The sequence below is a fragment of the Mus caroli genome, unplaced genomic scaffold, assembly GCF_978045245.1.
Source record: "Mus caroli unplaced genomic scaffold, Mus_caroli_1 scaffold_16, whole genome shotgun sequence".
In the NCBI taxonomy this organism is placed as follows: domain Eukaryota; kingdom Metazoa; phylum Chordata; class Mammalia; order Rodentia; family Muridae; genus Mus; species Mus caroli.
In genome coordinates, this window is record NW_028227271.1 from 9,081,924 (window position 1) to 9,107,379 (window position 25,456).

The 25,456-nt window shown below is 41.1% G+C and overlaps 1 protein-coding gene across 4 annotated transcripts in view; it reads right to left on the reverse strand.

Moving 5' to 3' along the window:
• The window catches only part of Tmem117 (transmembrane protein 117), a 496,189-nt gene that overhangs the window by 3,720 nt on the left and 467,013 nt on the right, over nt 1-25,456 (reverse strand). For all 4 annotated transcript variants that reach the window (XM_021183072.3, XM_029469872.2, XM_085831589.1 and 1 more), the window contains one exon: nt 18,345-18,474. In XM_021183072.3, coding sequence (XP_021038731.1) covers nt 18,345-18,474 — 130 coding nt within the window. The remainder of the gene's footprint in view (nt 1-18,344; nt 18,475-25,456) is intronic.

A 25,456-nucleotide genomic window follows, 5' to 3' on the forward strand; every position in this document is an offset into this window, starting at 1 on the left:
CATGCTGGAACGGATGAGTTGCTGGAGAAAAGATGAGCCAAGAGAAGCAAAAGGGAAAGTGTGGGACATGGGGTAGGCAAAGGATGATAGGAGAGGGATGAGAGACGGGTGGAGTGGCAGAGTGCAAGAGAGTCTCACCCAGTATGAAGGTCACTCGCCTCCTGTTGCCAGGACAGCAGGTACATTACAGAGGTGCTCTAGGGCTCTCATGTGGACGTTGTACTTACTCTTTGGTTATAAACTATGTATGTTACACAGCTACAGTGAGTGGCAGAGCCAAAAGGCCTCTCAGCTTTACCTCAGTGGACCTTACTGAAATGTCTCTACTACTTGCTTCTATTTAAAATAAACTCATGAGAAGGGGAACCCAAGAGAAAGAGTCCCTGGTTTCTGGGATGAGCAGCTTATGAAAGGTCAAAGTTATCACCACACCTGAACTGGGGAGAAGAAAAAGGGCTGCTCATGGGGTCAGTGGAGGATGCTTTCCCAACAGATAGACACATGCCTTGTGTATGTTAATAAGAAAAAAAAAAACAATTAATTCAGAGTAAAAATGGGACTGAAGGGACACGGACCAAACACTTCTCGTATGTGTCTGAGTTATTTTTCTCCCAGTTCAATTGCGCTGGGTCAGTCTTACTCATGACACTTATACCAGTGGGTCTTTAGTGCTATTTCTCATGTGGCAAGGAGTATGAAGGAGAAGATGAAAATATGTTGCCTAACTTGGGTCTCATCATCTTTCACCATCTGTGAGAGGAATGCAATGGGGATGGAACAGATGCCAGCCTCATCCTGACATCAGACATAGAGGATGCCCTCTGGGGTAGTGGGCTTAGCCTTTCTCAACCACCAGTATTTTATTTCTAGTGTGAGAAAAGTGAGCTAGTTTTCTGATTCCGACTTCTCCCCACAAAACCTTCTACTTATTCGCCGTGGGCAGAATTCTTGTGTTCCATTGTTTATGTAGTCTGTAAAATGGAGAATAATCTGAGAGTGTAACTCTCTCAGAGGATATGTGAGGGTAAAATAGAGGTTATATTTGAGAGTTGTCTGCAATATATAACATTTGCCAAAAACGTAGCATTGTATTGTTTTGCCAATTTCTTTTCCTGACTTTTTCAACCCAAAGGGACAGAAAGACATACAAGGGTAGTAACAAAGGCATTTCTATGCTAAAAGTCACTTTATTTTTATCTTAGTTTTTAGTTTTTATCAACTATCGTGAGTTGTGGATCACTGGTATCTACAGATAACACAGGACCAGATATACAGTGAGACCCCATGTACCGTCATGCAAATATACTTTGTGAATCATCAGTGGGTAGTTTGTCCACTTGCAGTGGTAATCAATAGCTCTGAGAAAAGTTACTTCATGTAAGTAAGATTGGAGGCCAACAACACGTATGTTGCCTTTGCCTCTCCTCCAGTGTTGACAGCCCATATGGGAATGGGAGATGAACAGGCTAGACTGACACTGGAGTCTGGCAGGCTTCCTCAAACATCACAGAGACTTTAACTTCCTGTGGATGTAACAGTACTGCTCCCCCCCCCCCTGCCATGCCTGCTTAGCTGAATCTTGAGATGCTGAAGGAGTAGAAAATACGACCCTTCAGGATTCTTCTTGTTTTCACCTGACATGACCTCTGGTTCCATTTGAATATTTGCACACAAGAAGATCATCTGTCACTAACCATCCACCCTTTGAGCTGTGCCAGTATTTTGTTAACTTGGGGATTCTTTTGTTCCCCTTAAGAAATGCCTTGGCCCTACGAGGTGTAACCCCAAATCAGGCGGTGTGAACTCAGTCTCCCGTGTGCTGGTGTTCTTGTGTGAAGCCGGAGAGTTTAGCTGCACAGTCCTTAAGGTTTCTTCCCAACCCTCAAGCTTTCTCTCTCTGGTAAAAGTCATTGTGAAATGAACATCTCCAAAGTTTCGATGTTGTAGAATGAGCCAGACAATCCCCAGTTAGCAGGAAAAAAAACAAAAACAAAAATAAAAACAAAACCAGGCAAAACATGGTTTTCTGATGAAGAAAGCTGTACTTAAAAATGTGTACAGTTTGAGAAACACTTTGCATAGGAGTAAAACCTTCGTCTCTGAAATGCTCTGCATGAAGGTCTGTAAGGCAAGACAAAGACCCAACAGAAAATGCTTCTCCATCCTTCTTCAAGAGCGCACCTTTGTGAATGCATGCAGCCATAGCTGGAGGTTGGGAATTTCCACATTAATCATGTGAGTGTGTTTGCATTCCCCTGTTGTTTCAACTACTTAGCGTAATGCAAATCAGCAAGGAGGTAGGACAGAAGCCATGCATTATTTCTCTTAATCTCTTTGTTGAAATAACTCTCTGTCTGCTTTAATGAGAAATCACCGCATGATGCTGGCGAGGCTACCTCTCTCTTGCATTTTGTCATTTTAATGAATCTTATTGATCGTTAAAAATGATACTGTAATGGAAAATGTTATCTTTTTTACATTGTGGAAGTTTATGGAATCCTTGGATCTGTAATTTAAAGGAATCTCCATTAAATATCACCCTCATTGAAGACACAAATTGACAATAATTGGGAGGAAATGTGCTTTCACTTTTTTCCAGCTGAGAAAAAAAAAGCTACAGCAATGTTCATATTGGTAACACACAATGAACATCTCATGTTTCCAAATGCATCTGAAATATTTTTAAGTATGTGCTCATTGGAGCTGCCAGTTGATACTAGAATATAGCTATTCTGTAGGAATCTCTGTACAAGGTGTGCATTACTACTTGACCATATATATATATGTGTGTGTGTGTATATATTATATATATATACATATACATATATGTATATGTATATAGTATATATGTATGTGTGTGTGTGGCAGGTATCTGGATATTCATGCTATTATGAATGCATTTTAATATTCATTGTGGGGCAGTAGGAAGCTATGGCATTGAAGAATATGAGTGCCAGATACTACTACTACAACAACAACAACAATAATAATTCCAGCCTGCTGTATCAGTAATCTTGTTTAACATCAAAGTTCTTCTCCTCCTGACAGAACAATAAAACTGGGCTTATTAAGTTAGCACAGCCCCATGTCTCTCCCCAGGAAACTTGGGGATACGTAGAAAGCATGTAAGTACATGGCGTCAAAAGGGCACTGTTTGGTAAACTGAGTAGGTATGTCCTAATTTATGAACAGATAATTTTGAGCTGGTAAAGTATGTAGTTAAGACCTAAGCGCATCTTTTAGGAAGCAATCCAACAAGACAGGCACAAGTAGTACTCGGTAGAGCACGCTGTCGTAACAAAAATAAAAGAGAAGACAGCACATTCATGACAAATTTGATGCCCACTCATCTTTGACTTTGCTGAGATTAGGGACAGAGTCATTTGCATTTCTCTGTCCCCTATATCCTAGCTTGGATTTTTTATGATAACTTTAAGTGTCTGAATGAATTTAAAACCCGTGAATTGATGTGTGGCCCTCCAAATATAAAGAACGGCTTCTGAGTGTTTTAAGCCAAATGCTTACTTTAATGATGCAATCAATTCTAGGCTAGGTTAGAGCTATATAATGTAGAAAGTTCAGAGAAACAAAATATCCATGTTTTAAAAATTATAATGAATTATATATTTTAAGTGGTTTCTCTGGCAATTGCTGAAGGATCTGGGAGCCGTATTATAAAATGTTCATACACATAAATAAATATAGGCAAGACACTCCAACTAGGTAGGGAAGGTTAGCTCAGATCTTGACGGGCTCTGGGGAAAACAAACATAGATGATGATGATTTTAGACAAATGGAAAGGATTGCTGCTTTATGTGGAAGTAAGCATAGCTAACTCTGTGTAAGTACACGGAAATAGAAATTGCTTCCAGAGAGGTTTGGGAAAATTCTCACCTGAGAGAAAGAGGTCTTTGTGCACCTTAGATAAGTGTACTCTCATCATGCACTCTGAAATTTCCCTATAATGAGACCTTACTGGTTTGTCAGACCAACCATCCTCCTGCATGAATCATTGCCTCGCCCCTCCCAGGGCGCCTGGTCATCTAACCCACCCAGGAGAACTCCTTTTAAAAAAAAAAAAATTCTAGAAATTCATTTGCTAATATCACAAACTCTGGAAACAGAACAAAGGGCTTTTGCCCGTTATTTGTCACATCCTCACCGTTGTAAGGACCTGTGCCCTTGCGCCGCCTGGGAGACAGAAATAGAACACGAATGCTATGGAGGGTTGTTTACTTCCACATTTTCATTTTTGCCGAAAGGGCTCCCGTGGGCATCATTGTGCCAACAGTGTGACTCTCTCTTCACTGTTATGCAGCCTTCCTTCTGGCTTTCCCCACGAACCCCCTCCTAATTTACTCAGATGATGGCCACCAATGGGACACTTCTTTTGTGTGGCTGGGATGACAGATGGCGGAGCTTCCACTGAGACTGGCATTAATAGGACTCAGAGGAGACTAGAGACTTCGTGAGAGGCCATGCCATCTTGCCTCCAGAGACTTTGTCCATCACACATTTTAATCTGTCTATGCACACATTATAGGTAAAGGGAAATGGGGCAGGGGACAGAACCCTATAATGCCTTTAGCATTCACTTTATGAACAATGGGCTTGGGCCAAAGGTACCAATATGACTTCCTCACTAACCATTGTCCTCTTTGGTGCTGACATACAATTCCAAGAAAAAATGTATTTTAACACATGCTTGGATAGAGATGATTATTTTAATAAGCAGTACCCCAGCTTATAAAATGAAAGCTCCTAAATATTGCAGCAAACCATCTGTCAAGGGGGATCCAGATGAGCTAAACAGATGCAATAATTCAAGTTATTTTTGACATGCATAAATAAAGCTAGCCTAGAATCAGCATCAAAAATTACTCTATTCCTAAATGCTTTTAAAATGTCAATGGGAATTCATCAGTGTCAGAAAACCCTGTACATATATACTTCCTTAGGAGCCAGCGCTTTCCATTCTTAGCTTTTGTCTTGCTGGGGACTCAGGGATTAGAGGTAAAAGCAGAAAACTTACAGCAGTGGCTAAGTTGTGAGAAAACTCTCCCAAGCTGCCTGACGTTGGGATTAAATAGGAAACAATGGCTGTGGGTGAACAGAACTGCTAGTGTCAAGTCCAAAACAGTGAAGGTTGTGCTCCCGCCTACTATGTGGTTACAGTGCCTTGGGTGCCTAGCATCTCCTCGTTAGTTGGATTTTTTACAGCTAGGATTCTGATAGGTTCCATTGCTATGCCCATGGAAGATACATGCAAGCAACCCCTAAGAGGCCAAGGAACCAGATGAGCCCCATTTCAGCAGAGTTAGAGTCTATGCATCAGGCCTTTGTTCCCTGTTACCTAAGGACACACTTGATGTCTTACCTAGCTAACAGGTATATAACAACTAGGGCCTAGGAGAGACTCACTGCCTTAACTGTCCTCAAAGAGGTTCTTCTAGTATGGAGCAAACACAGGCAAATAATGCAGCTGAGGAATTGACTGGGCGGTCTGCAAGGTCCCTTTCTATCCCTGGCTCCAGTTTCCTTCATGGCCGCTCTGCCAGTCATAATCCACATTGAGTGATGTTATAGTTTGTACCTTAAACTTCTACTGGCCACACCATTTCCCCAAAGCTTACATGGTGCTAATTAGCTTTTGTTAACAGTTGCGGAAGTGTTACAGTTTCATTTCTGTTGCTATGATAAAATAACCTGGTAAGGAGCCACGTACGGTGTATTCAGCTCAGTATTGCAGGTTATAACCCATCATTATGGGGAAAGCACAATGGCAGGAGGTTAAGGTCTACCACAATCACAGTGAAGAGGAGAGAGAAACAACCAGGTCCATGCATCCTGCATGCTTACACTACATTGCTACTTTTCTTTACTCTTTCCTTTATAGTTCAGGCCTATGGGATAGTACTGCCCACAGTGGGCTATATTTTCTAATATCAGCCAATAATCAATATTGGACCAAAGCAAGACCAAATATCAGCAGGGCAAAAACTAATCCTACATTCCTGGTAGGTATGCTAATGGGTCAACATGATCTAAATAATTCTTCTTTAAGTCTTTCTTCCCAGGTGATTTTCTGGGTCATGTCAAGTTGACAGTCAAAGCTCAAACACAGCATCCCTTGCTAACTTAACATACAGACACATCACTTTTTAAACTATAATCTTCCTAAGATCTCATATTTATCTCATAATATAAAATACTATCCTTCCTGGTTATTTTTCTGCTACTGTGATAAGATACCACAATTCAATATGACTTGCAGACAGAAGACAGAATTTACTTTTGCTTGTGGTTTCAGAGTGGAGCAGAATTCATCATCTAAGAAAACATGGCAGAAAGCTCCTGGAATGAAAGCTGAAAGGATCCATCTTTGACAGCAAGCATCAACAGCAAGAATCACAGCATGATCTGGATGTAGGGAGAGGCTATATACTCTCAGAGCCTTCCCCAACTACATACTTCTTACAGCAAAGCCAACCCTCCTAAACTTTCTGAAGCAACACCTACTTGGAAATAAGTGTTCAAATACCCAAGCCACTACATTCCACACCATGGCCCCCATAGTGTCCACACTATATCACAATCAAAATACATTCAGTTTGACTTCAAAAGTCCCCCTAGCCTTCCATAGTCTCAATAAAGTTTCCAAGTCCAAAGTCTACTGAGATTCAACGTAATTTTTTAGCTGTAATTGTTGGAAAAGCAAAAAGCAAATTGCATACTTCTAACATGTGATGAAACAGAATAGACAATATCATACCAAAGCGAAGATTCAGGGTATAGTTGAGAAATATTGGAGATTGAGTGTATAGTTGAGAAATATTGGACCAAAGCAAGACCAAATATCAGCAGGACAAAAACTAAATCCTGTAGCTCAATATTTAGTATTGAGGGCTTTGATGGCTCTGTCCTGTGGCTCTGCTGCCTGAAATATATAACTCTGTCTAGCCTGGGATCCACTCTCTGTATGCAGTTCTCCTTGGCAGATGCCTCATGACCCCTGGAAAATGCTAACGTCTTGTGGTCTCCATTGCAAACCAGAAGCTTTCACACACAGATATAATGATCTTTCAGAGCCTTTATGAAGAGTCTCCCCAACCACAAGCAGCCCCAAACTCAGTGGCTCTCTGAAAACACAGAAGAATCCATGACCCCTCCACTCCTGCATCCTTCATGCTTCGAAATACTTTATCATGGAATGACACCACCAAGTTTGGCTGCCATCTTGGGATGATGGTGCCACTTTGAGTCACATTAGTAGCAGCTTGTGCTTGCCGTTGCTTCCTAGGAATAAAAAACTCCTTAGAAGTTTCACAATCTGGAAGTTTAGCTAGGTGGGGGTTCTACACAAAAGGCACCTTCAGCAATAGCTCATTCTCCAGCATCAACTTCCAAATGTGTTATAGCCTAGTTAGGGTTTCTATTGCTGTGCTGAAACACCAGGACCAAAAGCAACTTGGAGAGAAAAGGGATTATTTGGCTTATTACACCATATCACTGTTCATTATCAGTGGAGGTCAAGGCAGGAACTCGAAGACGGCAGGAATCCAGGGGCAGAAGCTGATACGGAGGCCATGAAGTAGTGTTGTTGACTGGCTTGCCTGGCCTGCTTTCTTGTAGAATACACAACCACCAGCCAGGAGTGGACTCAACCCTCAGTGAGCTGGCTGGGTCTTCCCATATCAGTTACTAATCGAGAAAATGCTCCACAGGCTTGCCTGCATTCTAGTCTGATGGAAGCATCCTCTCCAATGAGGTTCCTGCCACGCAAGTAATTCTACCTTGTGCCAGCTGGACATAAAAACTATCCAGGGCAAAAACTTTGCATTGCTGTGAGAAAACATCACGACTAAAATACTCACTGAAGAGTTTATTCTGGCCTACAGGTCAGAAGGGAAAGAGTCCATCCTTGTGGTGAAACAGTAATAAAGAGCCACCATGGCAACGGGAACAGGAAACTGAAAGATCCCATCTTTAACAGCAGGCATACAGTAGACAGTGAACTGGAGGTAAAATGAGGCCATGTACTCTTAAAACCCCTTCCCCAGGGACATATACTTTTTCCAGCATGGCCACACCTCCTAAGTCTTTCCAAATAGTCCTAACCGGGGACCAATTATTAAAATATCCAAGCATTAGGCACATACTTCTAATTCAGCCCATACATAGTCCAACTTTTTAAAAGTCCCCAGTGCCTTTTAAAAATCACAACGGTTTAAGTCCAGTGTATTCTAACAAAATAAAAGCAAGCATTATTATGCCAAAAGGAAGGACCAGGGCATAACAATAATCACATCAAAGTAAACTCAAAATCTAACAGTGTAAGTCCAAATCCTGTAGCTGGACATCCAATGTCTGGAACTCACTCCTAGTGTAATCCTCCGGGCTCCAAAGGGCTTGGGAAGCCCCGCCTCTCCAGCCCTGCTCTCCACAGCACACACAGCGTCCTTCTTATCTAAGATACAAGAAATTCTACCTATAGACAATGTTCTTCAGCAGCAGTATCTGGCTGAACATGGGCTTCAGCCTGCCAGCCCGGGATTTACTTGTGTTTGTGAGAAAATGGATCCCAGATTCTGCACCAAAGCTCAAGTACACAGATGCTGGTGTGTGGCTAATAGATTTATTTTTCTAAACAATCTTTCCAGAATATTCTCACATCAGCTGTTTGAGAAACGTTATGGAGACAGTCTTAAAATGCACCATGGATCTCAGTATTTTTGATCCAGGTTTTCCCTAGAAGCACTTGACTTGCAAACTGTAATCAAGTAAAAGAACAACTGCTTCTCCAAAGACTAGCTCTTTCTCCATAGCAGCCCCCCCCCCCTTAATTGATTAGCTGGAGAGGGATGGAAACACAAACTTGAACACAAAGATTTGGCTTTTCTCAAGACCTGTAGCAACAGGTGAGAGTGTGCACACAGAAGCAGACAGCTTCTGGGACAGGCGGGAGCCACAGAGCTTCGGAGGCAGGGCCCTTTTGGGGGCTCCAGACATCCGACCACCTCCCCGGCCAGAGGACAGGTGTCCACCTGGCCCGGAAGGCTTTTGCCTCAGGAACGGCGGGTGCCATCTTGGTCCCGGGACTCCGCCGAAAAGTAGTCTGCACAGGTGAGAGTGTGTACACAGAAACGGACAGCTTCTGGGACAGGCGGGAGCCACAGAGCTTCTGAGGCAGCGCCCTTTTTGGGCTCCAGACATCTGACCACCTTCCGGACACCCGCAAGGACCCACACAGGATCCCCCATGGGATCCTAAGACCTCTGGTGAGTGGAACACAGCATCTGCTGTGATCCAATCGCACGGGACCTGAGACTGCATTAACTAGGGAAGCAGATAACCCGGCCTGATTAGGGGCACAAGTCCCTTCCGGTCCACTCCAGCACCGGGGTTCCTTGTGCACTGAGTTTCTGGACACCCCCAAGTTCCTCACAGGACCCTCCACGGGATCTTAAGACCTCTGGTTAGTGGAACACAACTTCTGCCAGGAGGCAGGTTCGAACACCAGATATCTGGGCACCTTCCCTGCAAGAGGAGAGCTTGCCTGCAGAAAGTACTCTGACCACTGAAACTAAGGATAGAGCTAGTCTCCCAGGTCTGCTGATAGAGGCTAACATAATCACCTGAGGAACAAGCTCTAACCAGAGACAACTATCACAAGTAGCTCCAGAGATTACCAGATGGCAAAAGGCAAACTTAAGAATCCTACTAACAGAAATCAAGACCACTCACCATCATCAGAACGCAACACTCCCACCCCACCCAGTACAGGGCACCCCAACACACCCGAAAAGATAGTCCTGGATTTAAAAGCATATCTCATGATGATGGTAGAGGACATCAAGAAGGACTTTAATAACTCACTTAAAGAAATACAGGAGAACACTGCTAAAGAGTTACAAGTCCTTAAAGAAAAACAGGAAAACACATCCAAACAGGTGATGGAAGTGAACAAAACCATACTAGACCTAAAAAGGGAAGTAGACACAATAAAGAAAACCCGAAGTGAGGCAACACTGGAGATAGAAACCTAGGAAAGAAATCTGGAAACATAGATGCGAGCATCAGCAACAGAATATAAGAGATGAAAGAGAGAATCTCAGGTGCAGAAGATTCCATAGAGAACATCAGCACAAGAATCAAAGAAAATACAAAACGCAAAAGGATCCTAACTCAAAACATCCAGGAAATACAGGACACAATGAGAAGACCAAACCTACAGATAAAAGGAATTGATGAAAATGAAGATTTTCCACTTAAAGGGCCAGCAAATATCTTCAACAAAATTATAGAAGAAAACTTCCCAAACCTAAAGAAAGAGATGCCCATGAACATACAAGAAGCCTACAGAACTCCAAATAGACTGGACCAGAAAAGAAATTCCCCCTGACACATAATAATCAGAACAACAAATGCACTAAATAAAGATAGAATATTAAAAGCAGTAAGGGAGAAAGGACAAGTAACATATAAAGGCAGGCCTATCAGAATTACACCAGACTTTTCACCAGAGACTATGAAAGCCAGAAGAGCCTGGACAGATGTTATACAGACACTAAGAGAACACAAATGCCGGCCCAGGCTACTATACCCGGCCAAACTCTCAATTACCATAGATGGAGAAACCAAAGTATTCCACGACAAAACTAAATTCACACATTATCTTTCCACGAATCCAGCCCTTCAAAGGATAATAACAGAAAAAAACCAATACAAGGACGGAAATCACACCCTAGAAAAAGCAAGAAAGTAATCCCTCAACAAACCAAAAAGAAGACAGCCACAAGAACAGAATGCCAACTCTAACAACAAAAATAAAAGGAAGCAACAATTACTTTTCCTTAATATCTCTTAATATCAATGGACTCAATTCCCCAATAAAAATACATAGACTAACAGACTGGATACACAAACAGGACCCAACATTCTGCTCCTTACAGAAAACCCATCTCAGGGAAAAAGACAGACACTACCTCAGAGTGAAAGGCTGGAAAACAATTTTCCAAGCAAATGGTCCGAAGAAACAAACTGGAGTAGCCATTCTAATATCGAAAATCGAGACAAGGAGGGACACTTCATACTCATCAAAGGTAAAATCCTCCAAGAGGAACTCTCAATTCTGAATATCCATGCTCCAAATGCAAGGGCAGCCACATTCATTAAAGATACTTTAGTAAAGCTCAAAGCACACATTGCACCTCACACAATAATAGTGGGAGACTTCAACACACCACTTTCATCAATGGACAGATCTTGGAAACAGAAACTAAACAGGGACACAGTGAAACTAACAGAAGTTATGAAACAAATGGACTTAACAGATATCTACAGAACATTTTATCCTAAAACAAAAGGATATACCTTCTTCTCAGCACCTCATGGGACCTTCTCCAAAATTGACCATATAATTAGTCACAAAACAGGCCTCAACAGATACAAAAATATTGAAATTGTCCCATGCATCCTATCAGACCACCATGGACTAAGGCTGATCTTCAATAACAACATAAACACTGGAAAGCCAACATTCACGTGGAAACTGAACAACACTCTTCTCAATGATACCTTGGTCAAGGAAGGAATAAAGAAAGAAATTAAAGACTTTTTAGAGTTTAATGAAAATGAAGCCACAACATACCCAAACACAATGAAAGCATTTCTAAGAGGGAAACTCATAGCTCTGAGAGCCTCCAAGAAGAAACTGGAGAGAGCGCACACTAGCAGCTTGACAACACATCTAAAAGCTCTAGAAAAAAGGAAGAAAATTCATCCAAGAGGAGTAGATGGCAGGAAATAATCAAACTCAGGGGTGAAATCAACAAAGTGGAAAAAAGAACTATTCAAAGAATTAACCAAAGTGGAGTTGGTTCTTTGAGAAAATCAACAAGATAGATAAACCCTTAGCTAGACTCACTAGAGGGCACAGGGACAACATCCTAATTAACAAAATCAGAAATGAAAAGGGAGACATAAAAACAGATCCTGAAGAAATCCAAAACACCATCAGGTCCTTCTACAAAAGGCTATACTCAACAAAACTGGAAAACCTGGACGAAATGGACAAATTTCTAGACAGATACCAGGTACCAAAGTTAAATCAGGATCAAGTTAACAATCTAAACAGTCCCATATCCCCTAAAGAAATAGAAGAAGTCATTAATAGTCTCCCAGCCAAAAAAAAAGCCCAGGACCAGATGGGTTTAGTGCAGAGTTCTACCAGACCTTCAAAGAAGATCTAATTCCAGTTCTGCACAAGCTATTCCACAAAATAGAAGTAGAGGGAACTCTACCCAACTCATTCTATGAAGCCACAATTACTCTGATACCTAAACAACAGAAAGATCCAACAAAGATAGAGAACTTCAGACCAATTTCCCTTATGAATATAGATGCAAAAATACTCAATAAAATTTTCGGTAACCGAATCCAAGAACACATTAAAGTAATCATCCATCCTGACCAAGTAGGTTTTATTCCAGGGATGCAGGGATGGTTTAATATATGGAAGTCCATCAACATAATCCATTATATAAACAAACTCAAAGACCAAAACCACATGATCATCTCCTTAGATTCGGAAAATGCATTCGACAAGATCCAACACCCATTCATGATAAAAGTCTTAGAAAGATCAGGAATTCAAGGCCCACACCTAAACATGATAAAAGCAATCTACAGCAAACCAGTAGCCAACATCAAAGTAAATGGAGAGAAGCTTGAAGCAATCCCACTAAAATCAGGGACTAGACAAGGCTGCCAACTTTCTCCCTACCTATTCAAGTTAGTACTTGAAGTCCTAGCCAGAGCAATTCGACAACAAAAGGAGATCAAGGGGATACAAATTGGAAAAGATGGAGTCAAAATAACACTTTTTGCAGATGATATGATAGTATATATAAATGACCGTAAGAATTCCACCAGAGAACTCCTAAACCCGATAAACAGCTTTGGTGAAGTAGCTGGATATAAAATTAACTCAAACAAGTCAATGTCCTTTCTCTACACAAAGAATAAACAGGCTGAGTAAGAAATTAGGGAAACAACACCCTTCTCAATAATCACAAATAATATAAAATATCTTGGCGTGACTCTAACTAAGGAAGTGAAAGATCTGTATGATAAAAACTTCAAGTCTCTGAAGAAAGAAATTAAAGAAGATCTCAGAAGGTGGAAAGATCTCCCATGCTCATGGATTGGCACGATCAACATTGTAAAAATGGCTATCTTGCCAAAAGCAATCTACAGGTTCAATGCAATCCCCATCAATTTCCAACTCAATTCTTCAACGAATTAGAAAGAGCAATCTCCAAATTCATCTGGAATAACAAGAAACCTAGGATAGCAAAAACTCTTCTCAAGGATAAAAGTACCTCTGGTGGAATCACCATGCCTGACCTAAAGCTCTATTACAGAGCAATTGTGATAAAAACTGCATGGTACTGGTATAGTGACAGACAAGTAGACCAATGGAATAAAATTGAAGACCCAGGAATGAACCCACACACCTATGGTCACTTGATCTTCAACAAGGGAGCTAAAAACATACAGTGGAAGAAAGACAGCATTTTCAACAAATGGTGCTGGCACAACTGGTTGTTATCATGTAGAAGAATGTGAATTGATCCATTCCTATCTCTTTGTACTAAGGTCAAATCTAAGTGAATCAAGGAACTTCACATAAAACCAGAGACACTGAAACTTATAGAGGAGAAAGTGGGGAAAAGCCTGAAGATATGGGCACAGGGGAAAAATTCCTGAATAGAACAGCAATGGTTTGTGCTGTAAGATCGAGGATTGACAAATGGGACCTCATGAAACTGCAAAGCTTCTGCAAGGCAAAAGACACGGTCAATAAGACAAAAAGGCCACCCACAGATTGGGAAAGGATCTTTACCTATCTTAAATCAGATAGGGGACTAATATCCAATATATATATATATATATATATATATATATATATATATATATATATATATATATATAAAGAACTCAAGAGGGTGGACTCCAGAAAATCAAATAACCCCATTAAAAAATGGGGCTCAGAGATCAACAAAGAATTCTCACCTGAGGAATACCGAATGGCTGAGAAACACCTGAAAAAATGTTCAACATCCTTAATCATCAGAGAAATGCAAATCAAAACAACCCTGAGATTCCATCTCACACCAGTCAGAATGGCTAAGATCAAAAATTCAGGTGACAGCAGATGCTGGCGAGGTTGTGGAGAAAGAGGAACACTCTTCCATTGTTGGTGGGATTGCAAGCTTGTACAACCACTCTGGAAATCAGTCTGGCAGTTCCTCAGAAAATTGGACATAGTACTACTGGAGGATCCAGCAATACCTCTCCTGGGGATTTATCCAGAAGATGTCCCAACCGGTAAGAAGGACACATGCTCCACTATGTTCATAGCAGCCTTATTTATAATAGCCAGAAGCTGGAAAGAACCCAGATACCCCTCAACAGAGGAATGGATACAGGAAATGTGGGACATTTACACAATGGAGTACTACTCAGCTATTAAAAAGAATGAATTTATGAAATTCCTAGGCAAATGGTTGGACCTGGAGGGCATCATCCTGAGTGAGGTAACACAATCACAAAAGAACTCAAATGATATGTACTCACTAATAAGTGGATATTAGTCCAGAAACTTAGTCAACCCGAGATATGAGACAATTTTTAAAACACATGAAACTGAAGAAGAACGAAGACCAAAGTGTTCCCCCTTTTTAGAATTTGAAACAATCACCCATGGAAGGAGTTACAGAGACAAAGTTTGGAGCTGAGACAAAAGGATGGAACATCTAGAGACTGCCATATCGAGGGTTCCATCCCATAAATAGCCTCCAAACGATGACACCATTGCATACACTAGCAAGCGTTTGCTGAAAGGTCCCTGATATAGCTGTCTCTTGTGAGACTAGGCCGGGGCCTAGCAAACACAGAAGTGGAAGCTCACAGTCAGCTATTGGATGGATCACAGGGCCCCCAATGGAGGAGCTAGAAAAAGTATCCAAGGAGCTAAAGAGATCTGCAACCGTGTAGGTGCAACAACATTATGAACTAACCAGTACCCCGGAGCTCTTGACTCTAGCTGCATATGTATCAAAAGATGGCCTAGTTGGCCATCACTAGAAAGAGAGGCCCATTGGACATGCAAACTTTATATGCCCCAGTACATGGGAACGCCAGGGCCAAAAAATCGAAATGGGTGGGTAGGGAAGTAGGGTGGTGGGTATGGGGGACTTTTGGGATAGCATTGGAAATGTAATTGAAAATACGTAATAAAAATATTAAAAAAGAAAAAGACTGCCATACAAAATAGTTGTTGACAAGAATCTCTCTACACTTGGTTTGCTTTTGTTTGATTCAGATCCCTGTCTTCTGTTTTGTTTGTTTGCTTGCTTGCTTGTTTTGTTTTGTTTGTTTGATTGCTTTTTAGAGTTGTTTCATTTCTGAGAATGTATTACAAAATACACAAAATTATCCAAAAAAAATAAGTCTCTGTTTTTTCTTTGCCAATAAATTGTGAGTTTATGTTATAGACTCAGTTATTAAAGTTATAGAACCATCTCTAGTCTAACCTTAATAAATTATGTATTTTATATTGAAAAAAAAGACCTGTAGCCATTTTTCTGAAGAATTCTAATAGCAGATGCAGATACATCCAGACACACTGGAAACATCACAACTGTGCTTATTCCAGTTCCACTTTACCACCAGGTCCTCGCTCTTTTAATTTGACCACCAGACTTTTCAAAGGCTTCGCACTGGACTCAGGCAGTGATGGTTTGCACGGTGAAGTCTAGGAAGAACACAGACCTTCTGACTGTAGCTGTGAAATCTCAGTCAGAATGGAGCAGTGCTCAGTTAACCATATCGCCCCAAGACGAATTTCCTGAGTCTAATTTCCTGGCTCTTCCTCAGACCTATTGTGTCAGAACTGATGGGACTAGGGCCCACTGATCCATACATTTATAAAGTCTCCCTTATTGGAGACTTTCATTAATTATTTATTATTTAGTTAATTATTAATTAGAGACTTACTAATCAAACTATGTGAGGTGAAGAGAAAGCCCCGAGTGAATGACTTCCTGAGTCATTGTGTGTGGCTGATATGAGTATGGCCATGCCAAGGACCTCAAAGCCATAGACCCTTGGGGGAATAGAAATGCTTTCCCTCCTGGTCCAAGCATGGATATTGACAGTATGTGCAGAAAATGCCCTGCATAGCTTTCTTCCCTTAGATATTTAAGGCCTGATGACTCCTCTCCTACAGAGACCCCATCTACCAATATACTCTACTCACTACCTCCTTGATTTAGCTGTGTACAGTAGCCTTGTCTTCTTGCTCAATTGTCTATATTATATCATGCTGTTCCTGGGGAGCTGCAGCTTCTCCATCAGAGGGCACGGTCCACCTAAGATCAGCTTTTCTCCATCCCCTTTCTTCGCTTTCTGCATTCCTTCACCACCTCGGCCAGGTCCATCCAAGAGCTGGATAGCTCTCAGCAAAATTTACCAAAAGCTTTAGTCATACGACTTTCCCCTTCCGGAAAACTTTATTAATGTGCCTTCATTCTGTTTTCAGCTTCTAGTTCATAAGTCAAGGTTTGAGGCCCTGTATCTGCCTTTTCCCAAAGGCACAGAGCTTCTTTGACTCATAGCCAATGACACTGCAGCTTCACAGATATTGCATATAGCATTCCCAAGACATTGTGTAAATGTGATTTTTTTTGGGGGGTCATCTTCTTTTAAAAATAAAATCCCAAATGGCACAAACATTGGCTACTGTAATCTTCCCCTTCTTTAATTGACACTGTATATAACAAAGCATGTAAAATAGCCCCAACCTGACTACTTTTTACAGTTCAATTTTTAAATACTGATTTGCTCTCCAATCATTTTCTATCTTCTTCCCCCCCCCCCATAACCTAGTATTTTATGCTTAAGTGATATACCTTTAAAGGGTTCTGATAGTCAGAAACTGTTTGTGCAGGGGTTGCCTGAGACAAGAGCTGGTGGAAAGAACAGATGGTCCAGAAAAAGCCACCCAGAGGGATATGGTGAAGCTATGTGTGTGACAGCTATTTTAGAAGTCCAAGAGGATGGCATGCTGCACAGATTAAGTGGGAACTCTGAAACCACACTCTGTGACCTGAACTGAAATCGATTGATTTACCCAGTGAATTTAATAGATGAGCCTTGGCTGCCTTGAATCGGAACAGAAACCTGATGCATCTTCCCTATTCATGAGCTCATTCTCAAATTCAGGAAGGTTGCCTCATGCTCAGAGCCAAAGCACAGCTTCCTGGCTGAGAAGCAGAGAGTTTCTCAGTACTCAGATGTTAATGTTTTCTGCGCTCAGGCTATTTTTATCCAGACGCACAGACGGCAGTGTAAGCACAGATTTCTTCTGCAGTTTTCATGATAGCAGGTGTGGGATCCTAGGCCATTGTCCTCAAAGCACACACGTTCACGCCCTGTATCCAGACAGTTTAGGAGTGAACGCTACCCTTTGTATCTATGATCATTCAGCTGGATGCCTATTGTTCAAAAGAAGAAAAGATATAAAACGTATCTTCAGGATATCTCTCGGGGATGAGAATGACTAAGACGTTATTCATTTCAGAAGCATAAAAAAAAATCAGAGTAAAAAAACCTGGAGATTCACAAAATAATCTCTTGAGATAAATTTGTGCTTGGACACAGAAGTAGGTTCTATGAAATCAAGTAGTTAGTAGCCTAATTCTTTAAAGTCATGTGGACTAATTGAAGATTCCAGATCACATTGTCTTTATCTTAGCAGTCAATGCAGAAACACAGAATGTATTGATGTTGAACCTATACACCAAGGACCGTGAAAAAGCCACCCCATGTATAAGATCCATGTGGAGTGGTCTATGAAGTGTGGCAGGAATAACGTCCTATAGAAGAGAGTTTGTCCCCCACCTTTTGGTATCACATACCGGAAGGCTTGATTCGACAATGCAGTACCCAACTAGGGGGTGTATTGCTATGTGTTCTTGTCTTTAAGTACAGTGCTATATTAGTGACTGCCAATGGACTATGACTGAGGTGAGGTTTTCAAGGCAGGTAAGAAACAGGCGAGCCTTCTTTATCATTGTCTTCTCTCCATTCATTCCTATGTGCTCCCTTGTTAATGCAACCATGGACCTACAGCTGAGAGGGATGGCATGGAATCACCAGCCCACCTAGAGCCATCTTGCATTGATGAATGAGTAAGAGATATTTAAAGTCATACCTCTCACCAGTGGTTCACTTTTCACAGAAAATATCCAAAGGTGTCCAAAGTCATACATCATACCTGTTATGTGAATGCGGTATTCCTCCTTGAAGATCTTCTGGAAGAAGGGAATCTTGAACTGCATGTGAGGTGTGTGCAACCCAGGGAGATTCACATCAACATCGCCCATGAAGTGTGGGAATTCCCAGTCCTGTCAGAAAGTCAGCACGTGAGTATATCTGTGATCTGATTGGTTTTAAGAAGCAAGACACTCGGAATTGACTTTCTCTAAGCACTTGTTTTAAAATCATTTCAATTCAGCTGGTTGCAAGATGTAACCATTTCACTTGGCAATCATCATCTTATGTACACTGGATATTGGTGTGCATTCAAAATAAAAATTAACTCATTACTCAGATTCTTACTGTTTTTCAATCTAGTAATTAGAACCTAGTATGAAGTGATTTGCATCTTCACAGTTTGCTTCCATTATATAGGTATCTTTACATATTTAGATAATGGAAGTAATTGGTACAAGGCTAATAAACTTACAATATTTTATCTTGCTACTTTTAAAATTAGGAGCCCTGTAATTTCATGTCATACATAAGGAGACAAAGTACGCAATTTTTACTAAAGTATTTTACCATGCTCCACTCTAGAGACTGTGCAGAATGTTCAAACACCAAAGACCCTAGCCTGTTCACTTGATGTTCAGATGAATTTGAGCCCAAGATGGAGCTCAAAGATGAACCCCCAAGATTGCCAGAAGTCATTTCTAGTGAAGGTAAAACTACAAAGGCATTGCTCTTTCAGAGGGAAGTGTCCTGTGAATCTTGTCAGGGGCCACACTTGATCTCAGATTTTAAACCACTGAATTAAAAAAAAAAATCACAATTATCCTGTGAAAGAAAAACACACTTAAATGTAAAGGAATATTTGAGATGGGTTCATAGACATGAAAAGACACACTTTCACTTTTAATAATGAAATGATCACTGTAGGTACAGAATTATGTTTAGTTGATGTTTTAAACCAACTTGAATATGAAACATGATGAACAAAATTTTAGTTTTTTGAGATTTTAATATACTACATTAATTAACACTGCTAAGTTCACTCAGATAAAGCAGCTGGTACAGGGACACTAAGGAAGGTGCCTGGTCCCTTAGGAGCATCCATAGGTGTTTCCTTTTCTGAGAGACTGAACCACCAGGAAGAAGAGATCAAAGAATGGCAGTCTGCATCACCTAGCAGTCTCTAGATCAACGGATCACCTCAAACTGCTGATAGGAGGTAAGTATATAAGAAGAAAATTAAATGATGTCACATCATCTGTTCTACCTGCGAGCAAATTAACCTTGCCTGTCCATGTTTTTTCAGACATTAGTAGCACCCAGAGACATGATTAAAGGGCTCAGGAAATCAATGAATAATGTTCCATGAATTTGGAATATTGTGTAAAATGTATTACTGGAAACTGGGTTGGAGATTCTATCTGCAAACAGTCACTGAGGTTGAATATGTGCATTTCTTCCCCCATATACAGAGTGTTATCTCCCCATTACATAAAAGCCGTTACAAAGAAAACAGACCCGGAAGGCTAAACGATATCTGATAACAGCTATGGCTGCAAATAAAATGAATGACAGAGTATCTTCACTTGTCCTAGATGAATGACAAATATCATTAAACCATTGTTTTATTTCCTGGTTGCAGATAGAGAATGCGTCTTGGTAGTAATTGGGCTACTGTATTTAAGCCGGCTTTTTAGTGGCAAGGCCTTTTCTGACTTCTCCCACTTAGACCATCTTCCACGAAACTCAAGGTTTCTGCTAGTGTGAAATTGCTTTCAGTTTAAAAGCAATCTCGGGAGATTTCTTTTTGGACTGTGGTCAAAAACCTCATTCACTAAAAAATAGTTTCTCTATTACTTCCCAGCTCTTCCTGGAGATAGAAAGATGAGTTAAGGAAGTGGGAGTTTGGGGGGGGGGGGCAGGAGAAAGGATGGGAGTTTTGTGGTGTTTACCTGGAGGAAGGCTTTCCTTGTTTTAGGAAGATATCAGAGAGGGGCGTTGATGTGTGAGGATGGGGAGTGTAGGAAAAGCAGCTGTATGAGAGTCTTTAAAAGAGAACACAAAAGGCATAATGTCTCACCTATGGCATCTCCCAGTTCTCCCTTTAGCTTCATCTGTCATAAAATCACGTTTTATTGTTTCAAAACTCTTTTACTTAATCTGATTTCCTAAGTTCATTTTCCCTTTATTATTTTAATTTTTGTATTTTCATCCCCTTTATTTTAATGTTTGCAATTCCCACTCCCCATTCCTCTTCAGACATCTCATTTTGAGTCAGCATACATCTGGTCTACCTTGGCTTTCAGTGGAATGGCAATCATAGTAATTGCTATACCATTTTGAGCTTCTTTTAGTGAAAATATTTTATCTGAAGTTTGCTGAATCACAAGTATTTAAACCAGAAGGCAGAGGGAAGGGAGGAGGGCACTTTTTGTCTCCACAGGTTTCAGATACTTCATTTACAAGTCAGTGTTGAACCTATTGACCTCATATACTTCCTGGAAGCTTGAGATCACGCCTAAGCAGCAACCTCCACAGTGACAGAGACAGAGGAAGAGACACAGGTATGGTCAATATGCATGGTTGGTTTCCTAGCATCATTCATTTGGTTTAACCTGAGAGACAGTGGAGGAAACCGATGGTTCTGTTTCACACTGGCCATGGTAAAGGCAAAAAGGCCTTCTTTTCCTGTCTATCCCCATCCATTGCATAATAGAGGTCACCCTGATGCCTCTGACTAGGGCTTGGGTCAGAGCAGAGTTCTTGAGGCTACTTTCTTAGGGAAAAAGGGAGAGAGACACCTCTCCCAGAGGCATGTTTTATATATATATATATATATATATATATATATATATATATATACACATATATATATGATGTAATATATATGATGTATGTGTGTATGTATATATGTATTCATATATATATATATATGGATGAATAGAATTTATTCAGGGCATGGGAAGGAAGAAGTTAAGAGGATAAAAGAGAGAGAGGAGAGGAGAGGAGGGGAGGGGAGGGGAGGGGAGGGGAGAGGGGAGGGGAGGGGAGGGGAGAGGAGAGGAGAGAGGCTGGCCATGAGCATGTGTGTGTGTGTGTGTGTTGGGGGGGGGGAATGGGAAGGTAAGCAGGGAAAGTGCAAGGGAGGAGCAAGAGACCAAAGGGGACAGAGCATAGCACTGGTCTTAACAGGAAAATAAGAAAACAAAATCTTGCTGCATTCTCTTAAAATAGGAGTTTCCACATGGTGACTTCCAGAAATAACTGAGGTAGGTGTGTGTGTGTGTGTGTGTGTGTGTGTGTGTGCTTGCGCGTGCGTGCATGCATAGATGAGAATATTTGGCTATGCTATATAGTCTCAAGTGACACAAGAGCCATGCAGGATAGCTTAGACTTCCTGGTTCCAAAGCCTAGATGCTTTCTGCTCATCCAAACTGTCTCTAACCGTAGAAGCATAGCATGGCTTTCTGGTTTTATCTCACTGCTGGCCTTTTTATTAGCTTTGTGTGCCCTGCCTCAGAATTAGCCATGATCACTAGCTTATCTCCTGCTAGGAGATAGTCATAGGGGGTTGGACCTCCTTCCCTCTTTGAGTGGGTGTTAGTAGCATCACCTCAACGTAGCATAAGACCAACTTTAATTCTTTCTCCATAAATAACTTCCCTTGGGACTCTTTCCTTCTCTCTAGATTCCAGTGAGTGGGACAAGGAACAGATGAATGATTGCAAGAAAACACTGGGGATGTCATAGCATTGTTACCTTAAATGTACAGCCATCGTAAGTACACATTGCATAGAGAGGTATCAGGAGTTACAGCTTGCTTGCCTTGTACATGACTGTCAATGACATCATTTGAACTAAATACATAAAGTATGAGGAGTACAACCAGGTGAAATGTGTGCAGCTAGCAAGCCCAGAAGCCAGAAGCTCGTCCTCCTGACGTGGCATATTATGAAACATTCATTTGTTTTGTTCTTTGAAATTGCTATCAATCTGGGGCCTCAGTACTGCTCTCTACTGTTGAAGCCAGCAGCAGCTGCAGAGATCTATCAGTGATGAGAATGAGTTAGGCACACAGTATCAAGCTGTTCCAGTTCTCAACAGCTCACGAGGATGTACCAAGTGTAAACACGTCTCCAACTCTGCATCTGTTCACAGATGACATACGGTTAATTTTCATTCAGATGAGTATATTTCCCATGTAAAATAAAAGAAATGTGCTATGACAGTTGTCTACTTTTCTTACTATGGTCTACTTCTGTCTGTAGCAATGAAAGTCAGTTCGTGATCCCTGCTATTCACAGACCATATTTGGGCAGGATTTAGCAGCAGTACTGTGCATCTAGACTACACCGTCTTGGGAACATTCTGGAGTCATTTCTCAGTGCTTCCTTGGTGAATCTCAAGTTAAGGAAAAGAGTTGGGTGTCATTCAGAGGAGTTTAAGTTTAAAGCATTCACTGTTTTTAATTCCCCAGTGATAAAATAATGACTCCCTGTGTCTATTTAGGTAAGAAATTGACCAAAAAAAATTAATAACCATTATTACTTTATCTTAAGAAACTAAAGCCAGAGTAAAAGCAAAGAAATGTTCGATTTTCTGGGTTCGTGATTGACCAGTTGGTTTTTGAGGTAATTAAGGGAAAGAATAGGTCTTACTAAAAAGTTGATAAACCAGAAACAATGAAAGTTTCTACTTACTATTTGACAGTCTTATTAACATACGTAGTGACTTTCGTTCATTCCCCCCTCATCCTCTCCTCCCACAGAAGCCCTTCTTTCCAATAAATTCTCCTACTTTGATGGCTGCTTTCATAACCCACTGAGTTGAGTTCCAGTTGCTTATGGAAGCACAAATGGGAAGGAATTTATTGGAGCAGAGCAACTTACCAGTGACGACATCACTAAAGAAAAGACGCCTCTTCTTCCCCCACCCCCCCCCCCGGCAGCCATTACATGCACATAGTCCCTCAGGAGAGAATGAGGCTTCCTGTGTCCCTTGCCCACATATGACAGAATGCTGACAGTCCCAATCTTGTGTGAGTCTTGGGCAGTAATCATAGTGCAGTGAGTTTGTGAGTGCAGCAGTCATGTCATGATAGAATTGACAATAGACTCTAAAATGTTACTATAAAACGTCAACTCATCCTCAATTTAATAGTTTTTTATCTTCCTTTTTATAGCATTATATTATCAGGCTTCAGATGATTTCAAAGTCAACTTTACAGGCATATTTCTTTTTTAGCTCATCTCTATTCATGCATATTTCAGAACTGAATGCAAAATGTGAATAACAGGACACCATTCCACCCAAAACCTCCCCAGCTTGCAATGTGTCCTTAGCTCTTCTATGCTTGCCAGTGTCCTAGCAACAGGATTCCAGATGACAGCATGACAGAGAGCAGCCTGAAGAATTGTTCTCATGCTTTGGGTGATATTTCTGTTTCTTATTAAGAAGCCAGAGAGCCTGCTATTTTCCTCCCCAACAATCCTTTGCTTCTGATTGGCAAAGTTACCATAGGAATACTTGGCTGAATTAATTCTCGGAAGCCTCGTTATATAGTAGGCTCTGCTTATTTATTGGCCTTGCCCATCATCCCCACTGAAAGATAAGCTCCAGGGAGCATAGGTGACTTCTCCCTGTTTTGAGAACTGCTGTATTCTCAATACATGAATTCAACTCAGCATATGGTAGGAACTCAAGTATTTGTGTAAATGGTGAACAATGAGCTCTGAAAGCTAAAAGGGCAACGTGATCCCTTTTGTGTTTCTGGGAGTGGAAGCACGGAGTGGATTTGGGTATGAGAAATAGCACAGTGAGCATTATGCATCACTCCAACATCTGAAACAAGGAAAAACTGGGTGGTTTGTTTTGTCTTTATCATACAGCTACAGTGAGACCTTGAACATAGTGACAGGCAGTTTAAGCTATTTTCAAAGATCACAAAGAAAAGAAGAAAGTAGATCATTAGCGAGGGTAGATAAGATGGCCAATCTTGGCTGTCAATGAACATCTGGAGTTGACTAAAACTCAAGCAGTCGGGCACACCTGTGAGGGATTTTTCTTGATTGAATTATTTAAGAAGGGATGACCCATCTATTTCTGGATCATTTGAAGTGGGAAGACTCACCTTAAATCTGGGCCACACCATCTGTGGCAGCCAGATTTAGGACATAAAAGAACATGGGAGAAGGAAGCTCTTGCTTTTCGCCTGCTTGCCTACACAGTCTGTAAGCCACTCTAATAAATCCTCTTAATATACATATATAAATTACACACACACACACGAATACACATATTTTCTAATGGGTCTTTTCCTCTAGAGAACCCTGACACTACTATGGTGAAAGGCAAGAATAAATACTGAAGATGTTTGGAGAATTGATCAAGGATGTGTGGAGTCATCTTTCTTGTCACCCTTTAAAGGAAAGAAGCTATGAGACTTGTCAAACTAAGTCAGAGAACCAGAGACTAAGTGTAGAAGGCATTTGAGGTAGAATTGTGGGAGGGTTATTTCCCACACTGAGGTCTTGCAAGTATGTTGAGGCCAAGCTAGAACATCACAGGCGCTTGGTTGTAACTGTAAAGGATGCTCAGGAGAGGGGTGGCTGGAAGCTGGCCTCACCTGTCCCCTGATACCCACCATTTCCTCATGTCACATTCGTAGCTTCTCTTCATTGTCACTCTTTTTACTTCCTTAAGGGAAATTGTTCTATAACCTTATAAGCTGTGTAAACTATTTAATTGAGGGGGAATGGATTTCTTGATTTTCTGGTTGAGGGAGGTTTTGGCCAACTCTGAGTAGGGATGCTTCACTGATCTGTAAAACAAATCCATACCCTTTCCTGAAATGTTTTAATGAATGTAATTTTCTCTCTTTTCTTCTTAAAGAATAATCTATTTTATTTTGTGTGTATGTTGTTTGCCTGAATGGATGGATGTGCACCACGCATGTCCCTAGCACCCGTGGAGATGAGAAGGCGGCATAGAATCCCCTGGGAACTAGAGTGCTGAGAATCAAACTGAAGTCCTCTCCAACTGCAGCCAGCACTCTGAGCTTCTAAGCCACCTCTCCAGCCCAGAATGTGATGTTTTTCATGTGTCTCTATTTCCAAA